A 20,028-nucleotide genomic window follows, 5' to 3' on the forward strand; every position below is an offset into this window, starting at 1 on the left:
ATTTTGCACTTAGATTCATTACCTCCTGGAAATCACTTGCTGCTCTTTTCATTTGACCAGTTGTATACATTGTCTTCACAGGACTCAAGGTAACAGCAGGTGCCTGTTGAGCAGGTACTTTAGAATTTGAAATAGCTGTAACTGTGCTTGCCAATGAAGGTGTCTGTACAAGATTACTTTGCTGGAGTGTTATGGCATTGCTTGTATTATACAATTGAGGAGAAAGAGCCGAGTTAACCATAAAGAGCTGTGCAGGGGTGATGGTATTTCCACCTGAAATATTACGTAGGTTCATAGGTGAAGTAAGTACTGTAACATTTGGTCCAGGACCTTGCAGAATAGTTGGACTTCGTTGAGTTACAAGAGTCTGGTTGTTGATCACCTGAGCTGAGGAAATGAGTGGTTGAGCTGTTGTACTAAATGGTTGAGTAGAGGAACTCAGTGGTTGAGATGAACTACTGAGTGGTAGCCGAACTGGAGTTGCGCTCATTATCATTCTTGGGCCAGTGATCTGTTGCATTGGCTGACTTTGTGGGATGGGTACTCCTTGCTCTGTCTGTGCTAGAACTGGATGGTTAGCCCTAATATTCTGTATTGCTGCTGCAAGTTTTGCTCCTGGTAGCTTTCGTACACTTCGTGCTAGCAATTTCTGTCGTACAGTTGGTACCCTTTCATCGAAAGAACTATGAAGAACTGGAGGCTGGTTTGGTCTAGAAAAAATTGGGCTCTGTTGAACCAGGGGACTACTTTGATTTGTAGCTGTTATTGCTGGGTACACAGGCCTCTGGTGTCTAATTCCAGCTGGACTGATAGGAACATTTCCTTTCTGTGATGCCAAAGACATTTGCGCTGGGTAGTTTACATGTCTAAGAATGGTGGTAGCATTCACAATATTTCCTGGTTTAGGTATTTGACTGTCTGGAACAACATGTTTGATGGTAGTTGTATTCACACGATTAAAACTTGGTGACATAGCCAATGAAGTACTTTTCTGGTTTGGTTGTTGGTAGACTGGTAGAATTAAACTAGCTTGTTGTATTGATGAAGACGTTGGAATTGTCTGAATTGGAATATTACCACTACTTGTTGTAATGGTTGCTGTTGGAAGCTGTTGAGTGACGTTTACCAAATGACTATGGCTAACTGCCGGTTGATAAGTTGATAGAGGCATATTGGTTACAGTACTTATACTTGCATTCTGGCTAATGGGTGTTTGATAATTTGGTAAAAGCGTACTTGTTACATTACTAATATTTGTATTCTGGCTCACTGATGTTTGATGACTTGAGAAAGGTGTATTGGCGATGTTACTTATTGCCTGTGTCCCAACTACCATAACTTGAGGATTGAGCATTGGAATAGGTTGGGATGAAGTTGTGGCAACTGGCTGGATTTGACTAACCATTGGCACTTGAACTTGTGGCTGTACTGGTGCTTGTTGTATTTGGCTTGTAGGCGGTCGGTAGTTTACAGTGGGTGCAACAACTCTTTGGCTTGATTTTATAGGTGGAGTTGTCTGAGAGATTTGCCTTGAAGGACCAGGAATGAAGGAAGTTCTTTGTTGTACTTGTGTTACTATATGCTGTTTCTGTTGTTGTTGTTGTGCTTGTTGTTGTTGTTGCTGTTGTTTATGCTCTTGTTCTTTTTGTTGCACAAGTTGTTTTTGTTGCTGCTGCTGATGTTGTTGTTGTTGTTGCTGCTGCTGGTGTTGTTGCTGCCGCTGGTGTTGTTGTTGTTGTTGTTGCTGACAATGTTGTTGCCGTTGCTGCTGGTGTTGTTGTTGATGCTGTTGCTGTTGCTGATGTTGTTGTTGTTTTTGCCGCTGCTGCTGCTGTTGTTGTTGTTGTTGCTGTTTCTGAACAGTTGGAACTTTTAGGGACTGCTGTTTGCTTTTTCTTAACAGAGATGGATTGAAGTCTTTTGGTCCAACACTCCCTTGCAACGGTGGTCTGAAATGTGGATTCAGTCTTAGTACTTTAAAGTTATCAGGAACTTCACTGACCTTTGGAAGATATTTTTTTATAGTTGCACTGTTCATTACTGCCCTCCCACCACCTGGTGTGTGTGGTGTAGACACCTGGTTTCCACTAGGGCTAGCTATGTTTGCTTGGGATTGTTGTCCAGAACTGACCATGCCAGGACTTAGCACAGACGTTTTGATAATCGGTGTGTACTTGATTCGTGGGGGGCGATTAACCCTAGTGATATTCCCATTAGCATTTGCATTTGCATTGTCTCTACTAAAAGTGTTTTCTGTGTCACTTGATGTTTTCCCTGTGGACTTTTGCCTGACAATGAGGCTTGGCATCATTGTTCCTTTACAAGATGATATCAAGGCAGACTTTCCTGGTGGAGTTGGTACTTTCAGCTTAACAATTGATGATACTGGAACATCCTTTGGCTGGGAATGTACTTCACTAGGGCATGGTGTCACTACTCTTTTAGGCAGACCAGGTGTTGGTGCAATCGCATCACCTGTTGTAACACTTGTAGTACTGCTTGCAGTTGTACTAAACACTAGTTTACTTCCATTATCGATAGGTAAAGAAGATTTTTCTTCTTCTGTTTGAATCCTTCCATCCATGTACTTGGTCAGATTGTCTGGTATACTGTCTGACATGGTATGTGGTTCTAAGTACACTTTATCCAAAGGATCATTTTCTTTGCTATCATTACCATCTGTGGTGTCTATTGTCTTTCCATTATTTCCTTTGTTACTTCTTTTGTCTTTATGAATGTGGCCAATGTGCATCCTCAAGCCTTTACGACTGTTGAATTTCTTTCCACACAATGAACATGCATGGTTTTCTGTTGGACTGCACTTGGTTTGTACTCGAGGTATTGACTTTTTCCCACAATCCTTCTGACTAGCAATTTCAGTAGGTTTGTGGTTCTTTCCTATCTTATTTTTTCTTTCTTTATGAATACGGCCAATGTGCATCTTCAAACCTTTATGGCTACTCAGGATTTTTCCACACCAAGGGCACATGTGGTCTTGACCAGGAGGTTTAAGTGGAAGAAGTGCGTCATCTACGAGTGGCTCTTTTCCTACATGGTTTACAAATCTATTTCCACCTCTCCCTATACCCTTGCCTCTTTTTCTTCCTTTGCCTCTACCCCATCTTCCTCGTCCCCGTTCAAGTGCCTGTCTAAATTTTGGAGCAAACTTGAGTTTTGTCTTGAAGCTCTTCGACACCCTGCTTCGACCATGATCACTTTGAATGTGCCTTTGTAGATCTGTGCCTTGTATGAATGTTATGTTGCATTGATCACATCTATGGGATCTGAAACCAAGATGCAGCTTTTCATGACGTCGGGTATTAGTAGTGGTTCCAAACTTCTTACCGCAATACTTGCAGCTGTATGGCTTTTCGCCGGTATGAGTTAACACATGCCGTGCTAACCCTTGCTTACAAACAAATTGACGACTGCATTTGTCACAATTAAGTAATGAGTCCTTTGGATGTGTTAGCATATGAATCTGGTGTCGCCTTGGAGATTTCAAAAGCTTGCCACATACATTACAAGGATACAATGGTTTGTTATCTGCACTTCGTTCTCTGTTTTTGACTTCATCTTTGATGAGGTCAGTCACCTCATCCATCCATTCATCATCTTCCCTTTCACTGTGTGCAGCATCACTCCCATCTGTGTCAGTATGGTGTCTGACCTCAAAACCTAACTTCTTATGTAAATGCGACACCAAAGATCTGGATTTCTCCTCTTCAATTAAGCCTTCTTTCAGAGTTTCTCTTCGGAGTGTTTCATCACTTTGACTGGTACCCCTTGTTCTAATTCTATCTCTCTGGTGCACAACCTTAGGAAGCTTGACTGTTGGTAGAAGTTGTTTGTACTTATCTTCCACGTGATTGATAAAATAGTGCCGCTTTAAGCTCTGGCTATACTCCATGGTACGAGGACAGAGTTTGCATTGATACAGTCGTTTTCTTTGTTTGCCTCTGGCTAAATGGTCATTTGTGACTTCAAATTTAAAATCACAAAAATCCCTATAAATGACAGGTTTCCCCAATGCATCTAATTGTGGTGGTAGAAAGTTCCTCTGATAATAAAGAATTGGTTTTCCATTTGTCTCCAGTGTAGTTGTTTCATTATCAGTGATATCCTGGTCCTGTTTCTCATCACTCTCACCTTCTGCATCTGTGTCTTCAAAGTCTGATATTTCCTGCATATCCTCATTAATAATCAATCTCTGTTCTTCCTGCCCAGACTGTGTATCTGAATCTTTTTCTTGAATTGTTGCATCACTATCTGAATCCATAAATCTTTCTGTATCATCTACATTGCTTTCATCAACAGGTGTAGAGTTGGCTTGCATATCAGCAGTACCAGAATCATGCGAAACATCTGTGTCTTCATTATTACAACATTCAGCTACTTTTGGGTCTTTCATTTTGTTTCCAATGTCTTGATTATCCTCCGAGTCTACATCACTTCCGCTAATTCTTGCAGCAGCAGCATCACTAGCTTCTATCTCCTTGTCTACACCTGATACAATATTTGAGATATCTGCCTGTTTATCTGCACCATCAGTTTTGACATCTCTCACAGGAACATCACCTACTACCCTAGAATCTTCTTTCACTTGCTCATCTTCTGACATTTCCTGTGAAATTCTAGCACACTTATTTTGAATTTTGACATCATTTTGACCTTTACGTTTAGAACTATCCACATGACTACTACAAGTGCCGGTTTGTTCTACTCTCTCTTCTTGATCACACTGTGTTAACAATACTTCATCCTGCCCAAGTGTCCGGTTGCTTGTAATCATTTGTTTACTTGTAGAACTCTGACGAAGATCCATAACATCAAACACTCTAGACGGTACTTTCGACAGACTAGATGGTAGTTTGTCTCCACTTGTATCTTTCCCAAACTGTTCCACACGTCTTTTGGCCACATGGTCATTAGTCAAACTGACTGAAAAATCAAGTGGTGCATGGTATGTACCATTGACATTGGAAACCTTAGTCTCATCACATGCTGCATGTTTGGTAACTATTTGAGCAGCTACAGATACAGCCATAGTGTCAGCTGAATTTTCTGCCCCAGAAGGTATATGGCCCTTTTGATTTGCATTCTTTTCAGATATAGTACCATTAGCTGCAAGATTGTTGGCAGATTTTGCTGGCAAATAGTCAAGCTCATGTACACTGCCTTTAGTGTCTATTGCAGACTTGTCTCGTTCTTTGGTTTTATATTCTGTTCTGATATCACCATTTGATATGAATGAAAAATCAATAGGTTCATCAGAAACAATAAGTTTTTCTTGTGTTTTTAAAGAAAAACAATCAATGATTCGGATACCCATAGTGTTATCACAGTCTGACTGGTTGAAATCTGCACGTCCATAAGTTTTACTTTCAACGTCTCGTTTCTTTGGCATATGATCACTAAGTATATTACCATTTACTGAACTGAAAGAAAAGTCTACGGGTAAAGTATTTTTCATTTGATCTGTATCGTGGATGAAGTTTATGTCTTTTTCGTTTTCATAATGGACATCCTGCATTCTTCCACTTATCATGGTGCCATTAGTAGGCACTGGTACACCACTATTTAACTGCATAGCTCTGCGGGGATGATTTCTGATGTTAGATTGTTCAGTTGGTTGAGACAAACTCAAGTCTTCAGGTACTCTCTCTAGAATAGGCATATTGCAATCCCCTTCCTCAATTACTTCTGTAAGAAAAAGATTTTACATCATTTGATTATTTATTTTGGGATTAAAAACATTTACACTGCAACCTCTATCAAACCAGGTCTCATAATATAAAGTGTAGTTGACTGGGCAGTCATGGCTTGAATCTTGCCCAACTACAAATGTATGCAAGCCATTCAGAAACAGCAGCAATGAGATATTGCCCAGCAACTTGCAGATCCGAAGTTGGCTATTCTAACCATTTGACTATTTATCTTGATTCCATTCAATCAAAATTGTTGAATGACATGACACGTTCAACAACTTACTTCTGACTTTTACTGTAGCTGATTTACGTCATACAGGAAACCAAAGTTTGTGTAGAGTCTACATAATATGTTGATGATACAGGAATACACCTTCTCACATCCTTGCAATCTGAGAGCATGGAACAAGAAGTGTGGAAATGATTTGGTCCCACCTTCTGAACCAATGCACAAATTTTATTTTGTCAGGATAAAGAAGACATAAGACAAATAATCTCACACACCAATACTCTTAAGATAGAACACCTCATACTAGTTAAGGGATATTTGTCTCATACACACATGCAACTTGTATGAGACAAAAATTTCCCAACTTTTTGAGATATTCTATCTCAGTTCCTTGTGTGTGTGATACTATTATTCCCTATCAGATTTCAGTGAAAGTAGACTAATACCATACCTGATTCGGTATCATCCTGTTCAGAATTCCTGTCAAGTTCAGGTATTCCATCAGTTTCTGTCACTTTGATTTCCTCTGAGTTTGTACTGTCCTTTCTTATTGTCATTCTATATCTCCTGTCCACAAGTCTATCACCAATGGCAGATGTAATTCTTTTCTCAACTCCATCTTGTGGTTTATCATATCTATTAATAGTAAGTGGATATTTCATGATTTGGTCCAACTTTTGAAATCCAGTAAGTCCATTTTCATTTACTTGTCTTTGGCCAGAGTTAATAGATCTGGAACGGTTTATAATTTCATTTTGTACATCCGGTGATTTGCTTTTAAGAGTTTGAAACCCATTTTCATGAAAGCTTTCATACCTTTTCTTCTCACTTCTCTGCATAAAATGCATCTGAATCCCTTGATCATCGAGATTCCTTTTCTCTCCTATCTCCGGTTCAATCTGTTCTTCCCCCTCCCCCTCCTTGTCCTCTCTCTCATCGTCAATGTCACCTTTCATTTCACCATCTCTCTCAGTGTCATAATCTTCATCATCAGCACTATCCTCCTCAAAATCACCATCTATTGCATCATCAAACACACCTCCACGACTCCTGGTTCTCCGTCCAACCCCTTTAGCTTTCAAATGTTCATCAATTGATAACACTTTCCTAAACTTCTGAGAATTGGTAGTTTGTCTGCCAGCTGACTTTTCTTCATCCACTGATCCCGGATCTGAAATTTGTTTTCTATTTTTCTTATATTTCCTTTTCCTCCCCCTTTTCTTTACTTCTTTCACTTCCGATTCCTCTTCGACTGCAGCATTATTTGTCTTGTTATACGTTTCTTCAGATGGTAAAGGTATATTATACCAGCACAACAATTCTTCACCAGCATTCACATCCTGGAAGATAACAAAAAAAAAAGTCACCTATGGCTTTGAGACAGTTCTTTCACTGAAATTCTTTTATAAGCCAGTTATTCTTAATTCATTATTTACAAAATGGCATATTTATCTTTGAAAACTGAATGCAAGTGATCTTTCATGGCGAGTTTCTCCCACTTATTATACATCCATAGAGATATTTTATCAGTTACCACTAAAGGTTGGTCATTTATCGATATTTATAAACTTAAGATATGGAAATTATTACCACATTTTCTCATGCAGTTTGTAACAATAATTATCCATTTGTGTGTACATAAAGTTGTTGTTGAAGACATAATTGGCAGACAATGTGCTGTCTAAGTTTGTTTGTGCCAATATGACAAACTATGACAGTTCCTTTTGACGTGTGAGTGCCAGCGAGTTGTACTCAGGGTATTTGTTTCCATTGTTTCCAATGGCCATACTTTCATATTTAAAATGAGTGAAAGCGCAGCAGAAAATACTGCAATTACCATGTCACATGATGTGTATCATCCACACCAGTTCTGACATGCCATGGGGGTTCTTTTATTTCTACATACATTGTATGTTTATCCAAAACTACGAATTTCATTAAAGAAATGTGAGTGCTCAAAGTGCCCATATGGATAAATATTGCGTATTTATTTTGGATTTTTCATTCATAAAACAATTTTATCATGGCTTCCAACTTGAAACTATCAATGTGAAACAACACATGCCAAGTCCTTCTTTGTAATTCAATAAATTGCAAAAGATTAATAAAATGCGTCAAATGTTTTGTTAGTGCACATACAATAACAAACATTTTTACACTTTTTTTTAGCTTTTTACAATGTATTGAGTTACAGACACAGACTTGGTCTATGTTGTTTCACATTGATTTGTCAAGTAGGAAGCCATGATAAAATTGATTTATAAATTAAAAATCCAAAATAAATACCCCGATCCTCATCATCCATATGGCCTCTTTAAGCATATTTTGATTTACATGGGAAGACCATGTGGTCATTGGTGCATAAGTATGTCTTATAGTCCACTAAAAAGTGCACCAATACACAGAATCACTTGTACATGTTTGATAATGTAGTACTGCTAGTCCTCACCATCAGCAGAAATGAACAGCGCCCTCTCAAGGTGACTCAAATGGACTATTAGGACTTGAAAGAAAAAGATTTTGATGTCTGATGTGAAATTGACAGGATATATTTCTTAAAATGTAAGGTGCTCAAGGGCAAATTGATGACATGTCCTTCAATCAGTTATTTACATTTCACCTTACCAGTATATTTTAGCTGAAGTAATACTATGGAAACGGTTAAGGTAACATGCTATCATAGTTGCTAAAAATCTGCCAAATTTAATCTTTTTTTCCATTTGAGCAAAATTTTGGGATTGCACTATAAATATCCTGCAGATTCCTTGAACAGAAAACTGGAAATGTCACTCAAAGTTCCCAACTTATGCAGCCAAACAAAAACACTGGTAGGGAATACCAGCCTACATACTAGTGACTTTGGGACACTGGGACAATGCAGAGGAACTCTGGTTAAACGAATGTAGAACTCTTTCCTGATTTTACACATATAGTCTATCCTAAATAGGAACCCTAGAGAACACCACCACGGTTTTACTAAGTACTCACTAAGTCAAACCACAAATATGATGAACCAAATCTGAATAAACATGAATAGTTCTCCCTAACTCACCTTGATGGTCTTGTAGTAAATTTCCTTCTGGTGTTGCATAGCAACCATATTTTGCTCCTCATAGTAACGAGCACATTTGATGTATCTCATCCAGTTGGATTTGTTTGGATTGGCAGCATCGATACAGAATAATCGTCTCCCTGTGGGACCTTTGATCTTAAAACAAAGCAGATAAGAAATTACATTTTAGACATTTGTATGAATAGGATTTCTAAACGTGAATCTAAACTGTTATGAACAAAAATACATACATACATACATACATCCATCCATACATACATACACACACACACACTAACAAACATACATACATACATACATACATACATACATACATACATACATACATACACACACACACACTAACATACATACATACATACATACATACATACATACATACATCCATCTATCCATACATACACACACACACACACTAACATACATACATACATACATACATACATACATACATACATACATACATACATACATAACACTAACATCTAGAACAAGAACCTTACAGACTGTGACATGCCCCAGTTGTTATGTATTCTTAATACATTGTACATGTGTACTTAGTTACCAAAGTATTTAAACTATATACACTCTGCTTACACTTAATCTAATTTACTCACTCATATATAAGTTTATAGGCAACATACAATTCACATTGACAACATAAACAGTGTATTCTGTAGTGATGCAATCAATTTTCAGCTGTCAATATTTTTGTCTGAGGCAATTAGGTTTGATTTATGACAGTTTTTTTTCAATATGTTTTAGGCGTATAAATATATATATACTATTTTTCACATTCTTTATTGTCTGCAAGTTTATTTCTTCAAAATTTGGACTATTTTAATATGTAATGGGGATTTATATAGTTTTAGGAATATTTAAATTTGCAATTATAATACGTTAAATTTCGAATTATTAATTATTATTAAGAATTATCTGAAACCTATTTAGATGAAATAAATTAAAATTTATGTGGAGTCATGATGGTGAATGGTTACAGTGGTAAGCTTGGAACTTGTAAGTTACAGGTTCGAGTACCATCAGTGATGTTAGTTTCTGAATGGCAAATTTCTTGGGCAAGATTTGAACCACACTTGTGGCTACCAGCTAGCTCAGTAATAACACTGGGTAGGTACTAATACCTCAACAGTATGTGTTAGCTACTTACTGGAAAGGTTTAAGTCTGCACCAGCACTTACACTGTGCTGGTGACAGTGCTTTACACCGAGATGGGCCTAACATTATACTAGCACATGTTGACACTGTGCTGGCTCAGTGCTTTACATCGGGATTTGACTAACATTACACCAGCACATGTTAGTGAGTCAAGGGGTTAATGCCTGCACCAGCCCTGTCATGTTAACACAAGGCTAATATATTATTTGGCTTGTACATGTAAATTTGAATGGGATGTGTTACATTAGTAAACCACATCATAATGATACTGTATAGGAACTAGACTAGCATGAGATGTACTGAAGACCATGGTAATATTACCAGTGATATATTATAATAACCAGTATCATTATCTCAAAATTACTTTTATTCTGGGTTTTAATTCTGAATGATGCAGTTAACATAGCAAATAAGAATTAAGTTACCAGGGTGCCAGAACCTAAGCAAATGCACCAGGACTACACTGATAATATAGTCTACAATGTAGATCTACCCATCACCCATCATCTCTTAAGGGGTGGCTCACTTGATGAGGTATTTTTAAATCACGCAAGAGCTGTCACATGACATGATGGCATTCCCGCCATTACCACATTGCAGCGTGTAGCAAGCTAGGCAGCGCAGACTGCCAGCCGTACACAATTTTTTTTTTTTTTTTTTTCTCTTAAAGCCATCTAGCTCAAGGAGATATAATGAACCCGAGTTGTTTGTGCAAATTAGTAATGATATGTGTAAAAACAATATATAAGTAGCATTTGCATGTGAAAAACCCAGATATAGGGAATGTTTATATTTTGGTGATTACTTGCCAGTGAGTCATCACAAGTTCTCCACCTCCAAACATACAGTCAGTCATATGCAAAAATGGTCCCAGGCACCGCCAGTTGCGTGTTTTAACAGTTGTACAAGTATAATTAATTTATTAACCCTTTCATGACTAGAGACGAGTTTTAAATAATATGGGGACCCAATTTATATGAATATTTTCATAATTACAATAATATTACTTTATTAGGATGTAACATGTCTTTAATTCCAGTCTAAAATGAAGTTAATATATGCCAAAAACTTACATAAAACAAGAATTTTGTCCAAACAATTTTGGCGGGAATGTTTTCAGTATTGAAGGGGTTAATTCAATAGTACAGCATTTTAAATGTATCCATACCTCCCATGAGTAGTAAGGGTCACAGTTATCACTGATTTTCTTCTTTTCTCCTTCATAAGGTCCAAAGGTTGTATCTTCCTTGATAAATTCTTTAGACCAAGCACCTGTTAGTTGAATCAAAACAGATAGACAAGTTGTATCATTAATCAACAATCTGATAAACCAGTGACTAACACTACACATGCTGATCTGATGATGACCTATGAACAAGGTTAAAGGAAGTCAAACTATTTTAGTAACTTGCTGAGTTCACTTGTGATTTGATGGATGAATTTTCTCTTTTCGTTTTTATTACTTCACACTAAATACTGAGCATAGTTTTATAAATCTAAAAATAAAATTGGACCTACATTGTAGTTTGAAATTGTAAATATTATGTATGTCCGTCATACATGTAGATCAGTATCAACTGTACAATCAAATATACAAGGGTCATCGTCGTGCATGTACATATTTGTACCAACTGCATTAAATCAAATACTGAGTTCCTGTACACCGACTGACAAGGGTTATCACCACATATGTATCAACTGTATAATCAAGTACTGAATTTCTTGTAAACATACAGGCAATGGTTACCATCAAACTTTAACCTTAGATGTTATTCACGCTGTAAAATTGTAATATTCATGTGAAAGAGGAAGTTTGAGAGATCAAATTGAAATGGACTTGAGGATGTAATTATCAGTTATTATTTTTAATGGGCATTTATTAGCAAATAAATTTGGTAGTAAATCAAAAACAAACAGGAAATGCACATATAAGTGAAATATGAAACTCATGGATAAGATATGACTGGTACTACAAAAATTACAATCTCCGATCCTTTTCCTTCACAACTCTAATTTTGTAGACTGACTTCCTGTTAATACAATAGGGAACTTGCAATCCAGACTGAGCATGCTCAGAAGCAAAGGACTATGGGATTATCTGTGGTTATCGTAATACCTAATCTGGAGCTACCAATAATAAAAAGCCTCCCACAATGGTCAGGGTAAATATGAATTGACTATTGGTGGTTGCAAACAATGTAACAATATTGTTTATGATACTGATTGATTTTAATATTTATTATTGCATTTCCCATGATGCAACTTTCAACATGGTGGGTTTGCAAGTTCCCTATTAACCAATCACATACATGTATGTGCACATTGTTGTAATCTACATGTAACTGTGTTGTACCAGAAAAGAAATCCTGTGTTTTCTGTTTGAAAGCATACAACTTAGTTTGCATGTGGTATAAATAGATATTAGTCCCAAAATTTTCTTTGTTCAGTCAAGGAAAATACAAGTGACCTAAGGGGCCTTGTCACTATGAGTAGCTAGACGAGTACTGACAAAACCTTTAGATCATGAATATTTCTCATTGAATGAAGAAAAATAGTTGGAAATAATATAATTATACCTCGTCAAGCATAATTCCTGAACAATTGGGAAAATAGTGGTGATTTTAACTTCGACTTAGATTTCGAGCACCACAGTACTATGGCTAAAATGATGTAGGCATTTTAGCTGTAATGTCCCATGAATGAAACACCAAACCTACATCATTTTAGCTGTAATGTCCCATGAGTGAAACACCATGCAACTCTACATCATTTTAGCTGTAATGGCATTAAGTTGAGAGTTGTCAAAGTAGAACAACAAGGGTATAAAAAAAAAAACATTTTTGTTCCGAGAACTGGCTTGTGTGTTGAATAATGATGTTAATAATACAGGTAGTTTTCAGTACTGCTTGTTAAACGTAATTAATTTATTCAATGATGCATGACACTCAGCTTTTTAAATATTTAGCATTAATTGTTACAATACGGTGTCACCCAAGGGTCATCATCATTTTGATGAGATTCTATTGATTATCATCAGTGAAGCATGACAATACAAGTAACATGTACACATGTTGCAAATTAAAATTGCTGAAAATGGCTTGTCTGCTATTATCTGATATCGAGCCTTGGGAAAACAAGAGTGACTTTGAAGGGTCCTTGTCACTGCAAGTTAGAGACAGGAAGTGAATAAGTACATTCCTACTGACTGATCAAACATATTGGAAAGAACATGTGAATGCATAATCTTAATTTTGGAAAAAGTAGAGAAAATAACAGCAATAGGGAACTTGCAAACCCGCCATATTGAATGTTACATTATGGGAAATGTGATAATAAATACTCATCAATACATTGGTTATTTTTTTCATCATTGCCATTTAAGGAGCCACAATTGATCCGAGTTACCGTTTCACACACAGGTGAAAGTGTTTTTGCTAAGGTTAACCCAAGTAAAAGAAAGGGAGAAAGGGTAAAAATGGCAGTGTTTCCCAATCACCATAATGTCTTTGGTAATTTTGTTTGGGAACCCAGCAACAAAGGAAATAGGAACCCGGTAGATTTTACCTACTTACCACCCTTAGCAAAAATACTGTAATATGAACTATATAAAACCTGAGTCAATTAAACTATTCTGAGTCTAATTTTACTGTTGATGTATACACTACAGGTACCTCTGGTGACATGGTATCCTCTGGCATTATTAGTATATTACAATAGCTGGCTTAGTAGGGGTTTCTTTGTCATACTAGAATACATATACTAAATAATGCAATGGAGTAATTTATATAATTGAGTAATTTACATATTAAGCCTGAATACCAGGTTTGAATTCTGAATTCTACCAATCACAAATGATTAGTAGAATATTACAAGTATACATTTCAATATACAGTAAAAATATCATATCATGCCCCTCCCCCCCCCCCTCCTCCCACCACCCCCTTCCAGTCCTGTAGTGAGACTGTGGATCTGTGCTTTGGGGATTGCAAAACAAACATGAAAAGGTTATGAGTAAAGTATTAAAGCAGAATAACCCGAGAGGTCTAGCAGCCAGACACCCCCCCCCCCCCCCCGAAAAAATGAAGAAAAATGCAAATGCAAAAACATAGAAACTCAGCTTTTCCCCCGTGTCCCATTTAATTTATAATTGCATAGTAATCAATGAACCGTGAGTAGTCATAAAAGTCCCTCCTTGCTGATTAGGTCTGTTAAATGCAGACTGAATGATAACTTGTCACATAACTCTTTGTCCTTTTTAGACTTAGTATTTCATTATTGTTGGTTTTAATCATAACTGGACAACATTTCTGTCACATCTTGTTGATTCAGACTGTTAATTTCAGACTTAGTATTTCATTATTGTTGGCTTATAATCATAATTGGACAATATTTCTGCCAAATCTTGTTGATTCAAACTGTTAATTTCAGACTCAGTATTTCATTATTGTTGGCTTATAATCATAATTGGACAACATTTCTGTCAAATCTTGTTGATTCAAACTGTTACTTTCAGACTTAGTATTTCATTATTGTTGGCTTATAATCATAATTGGACAACATTTCTGTCAAATCTTGTTGATTCAAACTATTAATTTCAGACTCAGTATTTCATTATTGTTGGCTTATAATCATAATTGGACAACATTTCTGTCAAATCTTGTTGATTCAAACTGTTACTTTCAGACTTAGTATTTCATTATTGTTGGCTTATAATCATAATTGGACAATATTTCTGCCAAATCTTGTTGATTCAAACTGTTAATTTCAGACTCAGTATTTCATTATTGTTGGCTTATAATCATAATTGGACAACATTTCTGTCAAATCTTGTTGATTCAGACTGTTAATTTCAGACTTAGTATTTCATTATTGTTGGCTTATAATCATAATTGGACAATATTTCTGCCACATCTTGTTGATTCAAACTGTTAATTTCAGACTCAGTATTTCATTATTGTTGACTTATAATCATAATTGGACAACATTTTTGCCACATCTTGTTGATTCAAACTGTTACTTTCAGACTTAGTATTTCATTATTGTTGGCTTATAATCATAATTGGACAACATTTCTGCCAAATCTTGTTGATTCAAACTGTTACTTTCAGACTTAGTATTTCATTATTGTTGGCTTATAATCATAATTGGACAATATTTCTGCCAAATCTTGTTGATTCAAACTGTTACTTTCAGACTTAGTATTTCATTATTGTTGGCTTATAATCATAATTGGACAATATTTCTGCCAAATCTTGTTGATTCAAACTGTTACTTTCAGACTTAGTATTTCATTATTGTTGGCTTATAATCATAATTGGACAATATTTCTGCCAAATCTTGTTGATTCAAACTGTTACTTTCAGACTTAGTATTTCATTATTGTTGGCTTATAATCATAATTGGACAATATTTCTGCCAAATCTTGTTGATTGAGACTGTTAAATTAGTGTGAGGTTATTAGGACATTATCAACTATATTGATTACAAAATATTAGTGATATCACTTTGTTAATTAAAATGTGACACAACAGCTGTCACTGTCTTTATGACGAAATATCAAAATATTTTTCCATCTCCAATTAATTCCCATGGAAAGCTAAGGTTGTAATCGCTAAATTGGTTTAACCAAGCTCTAAACATTTTTTGTTTGTTTTTGAGTCATTTGTTTAGGCCTAGAAAAAAAAAACCTGTTTGGTTCCAGTTACCTGACCCCACCTAGATTTTCACTGCCGACCCAAAACTTTATTTTTACGTATTCGAGAAAAAAATATTAAAATCGTGAAAATTGTGAAGTGTTGCCAGTGTCGTCTTCTTGTACATGAACACAATGTACCAGTCTGGTAATTAGTAAATATAAGTAGCGGCTAAAATTGAACATGAACACAATGTACCAGTCTGGTAATTATCAAAAATAAGTAGTGACTAAAATGTCTTCTTGTACATGAACACAATGTACCAGTCTGGTAATTAGCAAAAATAAGTAGCGGCTAAAATTGAACATGAACACAATGTACCAGTCTGGTAATTAGTAAAAATAAGTAGCGTCTAAAATTGAACATTAACACAATGTACCAGTCTGGTAATTAGTAAAAATAAATAGCGGCTAAAATTGAACATGAACACAATGTACCAGTCTGGTAATTAGTAAAAATAAGTAGCGGCTAAAATTGAACATGAACACAATGTACCAGTCTGGTAATTAGTAAAAATAAGTAGCGGCTAAAATTGAACATGGACACAATGTACCAGTCTGGTAATTAGTAAAAATAAGTAGCGGCTAAAATTGAACATGAACACAATGTACCAGTCTGGTAATTAGTAAAAATAAGTAGCGGCTAAAATTGAACATGAACACAATGTACCAGTCTGGTAATTAGTAAATATAAGTAGCGACTAAAATTGAACATGAACACAATGTACCAGTCTGGTAATTAGTAAATATAAGTAGCAGCTAAAATTGAACATGGACACAATGTACCAGTCTGGTAATTAGTAAATATAAGTAGCGACTAAAATTGAACATGGACACAATGTACCAGTCTGGTAATTAGTCTTTGTGAACTAGCTGAAGACTGTAAAATTCATTTACAGTATTCTAACTCCACCAAAGACTACACTGTATTCAAAAGCTGAATTGTTTCATGTAATACACCAAAAAGGGTCGAATTCTATTATGTTAAAATGATTAAATTACCAGTGTGGTTATCAATCTTCCTAACAAAATATATTTATTAAGCATCATATTTCTATTCTTATTATTATAAATAATAAAATTTTATGTTCCACTTGTGTCAAATATTGTTTGTGTTCTGTCATATTTTTGACAACCCCAAAAATGCTGGTAGTGAGAAATAAAACAAAAAATATGGAAATTGATGTGTGTTTTCTTTATATAGAGATTTGAATATTGGGCCTTCCTATGTAAAATTCACATTTTGAAATGCAGGTACCTTTAACAACACAACCTAATACTAAAATTAGCTGACATTTTATAAAGTGAATTTCAGACATGATCTTTTTAGCTTCATTGATATTCGTCATCACAAGTAAGTTATTTCATATACACTGTACTGTGACAAAACTCCTTAACACTTGAGTACAAGTGTGACATACCTGGATATTTGTGCAAGTGTTCTCTGCGGCCATATTTTCATGAGCGTGGTGCATGAAAGGGCAGTAGAAAACATTGCAAACATAAGTAGAAATATCCCTGATTATGCACATGTTGCATGGGGTTCTGTTATTACACATATGTTTACCCGAAATGGTAAATTTGGCTTGGCAGAGAGAGCCCTGCTGGACACTGGAGCAAGGCATTGTGGGAAAATAAGCCATGTTGGGGACTTCTTCTTTGTTCTCATATCTTGCCTCAGCATTGTTCATGAAGTTTTATCTCTTCACTTTGTTTATTTCCCATAATGCCCCCCCTATTATTATTCATTGGGAATGTTTTGATTACTTGATTAATTGACTGCTTGATTGACTGACTGATTGATTGACTGATTGATTGGCTAAATGCTTGATTTACTGAGCGATATAGAGAGACAGGTAGATAGACACAGACAGACAGAGTGATGATTGATGACATGATATTCCATTAACTTTAAAATCTTGAATTAACCAAAAGATGTGTTTTTGTTATGCAGGGCAATCATTGTACAGAACTATTTTTATATTATAGGAAAGATATCCACATACATGTAAATATAAGTATTAAATTTTAATTGATACCTCAAGGCGGAATTTATAACCGACTCCCTTTCAGTACATTCCTGTTTAATTTGAAAGTTATATTCGTAGTAGATATTACATTACATTGTGTTAAGAGATATGTACCTCTCGTGTGTAATGGTGTGTAAAATATTTCACGCTATTGTTATGTGTACAATGTACCATGACCTTATCATAAATTTGTGTGATCTAACAATGGGAAGCAATCTATTTCATAGCAGGCTTCAATAGATTATTACTTTGTAGAAGCTGAATTAATCAACTGATCTAATTAAAGATAAAAACAACCCCTGGCTTTCACCATCTGTTCAGATGAAGTGAGAACAATCAACTATTGTTCCTGGTTTTATGAGATGCCTACATGTATCATTGACCCATCATACAAAAAATATTAAAATGTTAATTTTTTTCTCTCCTATGTTTAGTTAAAATCCACATTTAAGTGAATATGAAAACCTGAGTCTCCTGCATATATCTCTAGATTTCATTATATGATGTGTAGAACAATATCCCATGCGTAAGCTAAAAATATGGAATATATTACTCTGGTCGTTCTATGTCATGGCAATGCATATCTAAATCAATGGTTCTGCTGTGTTCGAAACATTCGTCAAAATGCTCAAATTGCCATTACTTTCCACGATCTTTCTTGGATATTACTGGCACTGGTATAATTATGTTATTCTCCAATATTTTTCTTTATTCAACCGAGAAATACTCATGACCGAAATGTTGTCACTACTCATCTATAGACTCATAGTGACAAAGCCCCCTTAGGTCACTCATATTTTCCTTGGATGAACAAAGAAAAATATTGGGCAGTTACATCTAATTATTCCTAGTTTATGAGATACATGTATATCACAAGGGTCATAAAAACTAAAACAAATAAGTCAGTGTCAGGAGGGTTTTAAGGGACACAAGCTGTAGTCTATCCATATTTGGGTGTAGTTTATCCATATTTGGGTGTAGTTTATCCATATTTGGCCATAGTTTATCCATATTTGGACATAGTTTATACATATTTGGGTGTAGTTTATCCATATTTGGCCATAGTTTATCCATATTTGGCCATAGTTTATCCATATTTGGACGTAGTTTATACATATTTGGGTGTAGTTAATACATATTTGGGCGTAGTTTATCCATATTTGGGTATAGTTTATCCATATTTGGGCGTAGTTTTTGCTGCATATTTAAAAGATACTTACAGTATTGTATTTACTGATGTATACTCAACCATCACTTGTAATTGACTGAACTCAAACTGGGTATTAAGATATAACCCATAAATGATCCGGTGACATAATTTATCATAAGTATCGCAAAATGTTCAGGTAATCCCTACTATGCAATGGACTGTTCTAACAATGCCAGAAGACAATTGTTATGTTATAGACATGCATTGACAGTACCATTATATTAAATGTAGTTTTATTTCAATATTTTTTTCACTTTTAGTGAAAAAGCTTGTAAACTCAGTTTGTGCCACTTCAATGTTCTAACTAAAAGTGAGTGCATTAAAGACATCTCCTAATAGCTACCCCTAGATATCACATCTGTCAATATTAGGGGTTGAAATAGTGATTTTTCTTTCAGTGGCATTTACAACAAGTAGAAAATAAAAAGCACTTCTCGGCATCAGAAATAAAGTGGTTAGAAAGTGGCTATTTTTTTCAGTATGTTTACCACTTCTCATGTCTTTGTCACAATGCAGGTTGCAATCGTTATACTTCCAGTGTGACAGTGTGAGTTTCACATATTTATATCACTTTTCAAACCCCCTCCCCTTCTCCCCAGCTTACACTGACATCCTACAATGGCCAAAGCTCCTCAAAACTGGGTACATGATTTGTTCATTTTAAATTACTGGCAGCCCATGCTGTTTGAAAACCTAACATGGTTTTCAATCCCACAATGTCTGACTTTAGAAATGGTCAGAATGCAGCCTTCCCAATGTCAGTCGACCTGGTGAATATGTGAATACTAAGCATGTTGCTCTAGTTTGATTTTTACTCACCAGCAATCAGATATTGGCATGGACCAAAACTCACTTCTGGGAGATTTCTAATGAGAACCATTTCATCACAGATCCTGTATCATTTAGGGTG

General features: G+C 35.7%; 1 protein-coding gene across 1 annotated transcript; it reads right to left on the reverse strand.

Moving 5' to 3' along the window:
* Positions 1-6,000: 6,000 nt before the first annotated feature.
* On the reverse strand, positions 6,001-19,998 carry LOC144451759 (uncharacterized). The gene is made up of 5 exons (XM_078142663.1): positions 19,938-19,998; positions 11,355-11,458; positions 8,990-9,145; positions 6,389-7,277; positions 6,001-6,146 (listed from the first exon to the last, which is right to left on the reverse strand). Exons 1-5 carry the CDS (start codon positions 19,996-19,998, stop codon positions 6,001-6,003), a joined length of 1,356 nt encoding a protein of 451 aa, XP_077998789.1.
* Positions 19,999-20,028: the final 30 nt, after the last annotated feature.

Source organism: Glandiceps talaboti, chromosome 21, assembly GCF_964340395.1.
Source record: "Glandiceps talaboti chromosome 21, keGlaTala1.1, whole genome shotgun sequence".
Lineage (NCBI taxonomy): Eukaryota > Metazoa > Hemichordata > Enteropneusta > Spengelidae > Glandiceps > Glandiceps talaboti.

Excerpts from the sequence above, each read along its gene's own strand:
- LOC144451759 (XM_078142663.1), bottom strand. The coding sequence starts at position 19,998 with ATGGTTCTCATTAGAAATCTCCCAGAAGTGAGTTTTGGTCCATGCCAA. Across the intron at positions 9,146-11,354 it reads ACCCTTACTACTCATGGGAG|ATCAAAGGTCCCACAGGGAG; the intron begins GTATGGATACAT and ends CTTTGTTTTAAG. Across the intron at positions 7,278-8,989 it reads TTTACTACAAGACCATCAAG|GATGTGAATGCTGGTGAAGA; the intron begins GTGAGTTAGGGA and ends GTTATCTTCCAG.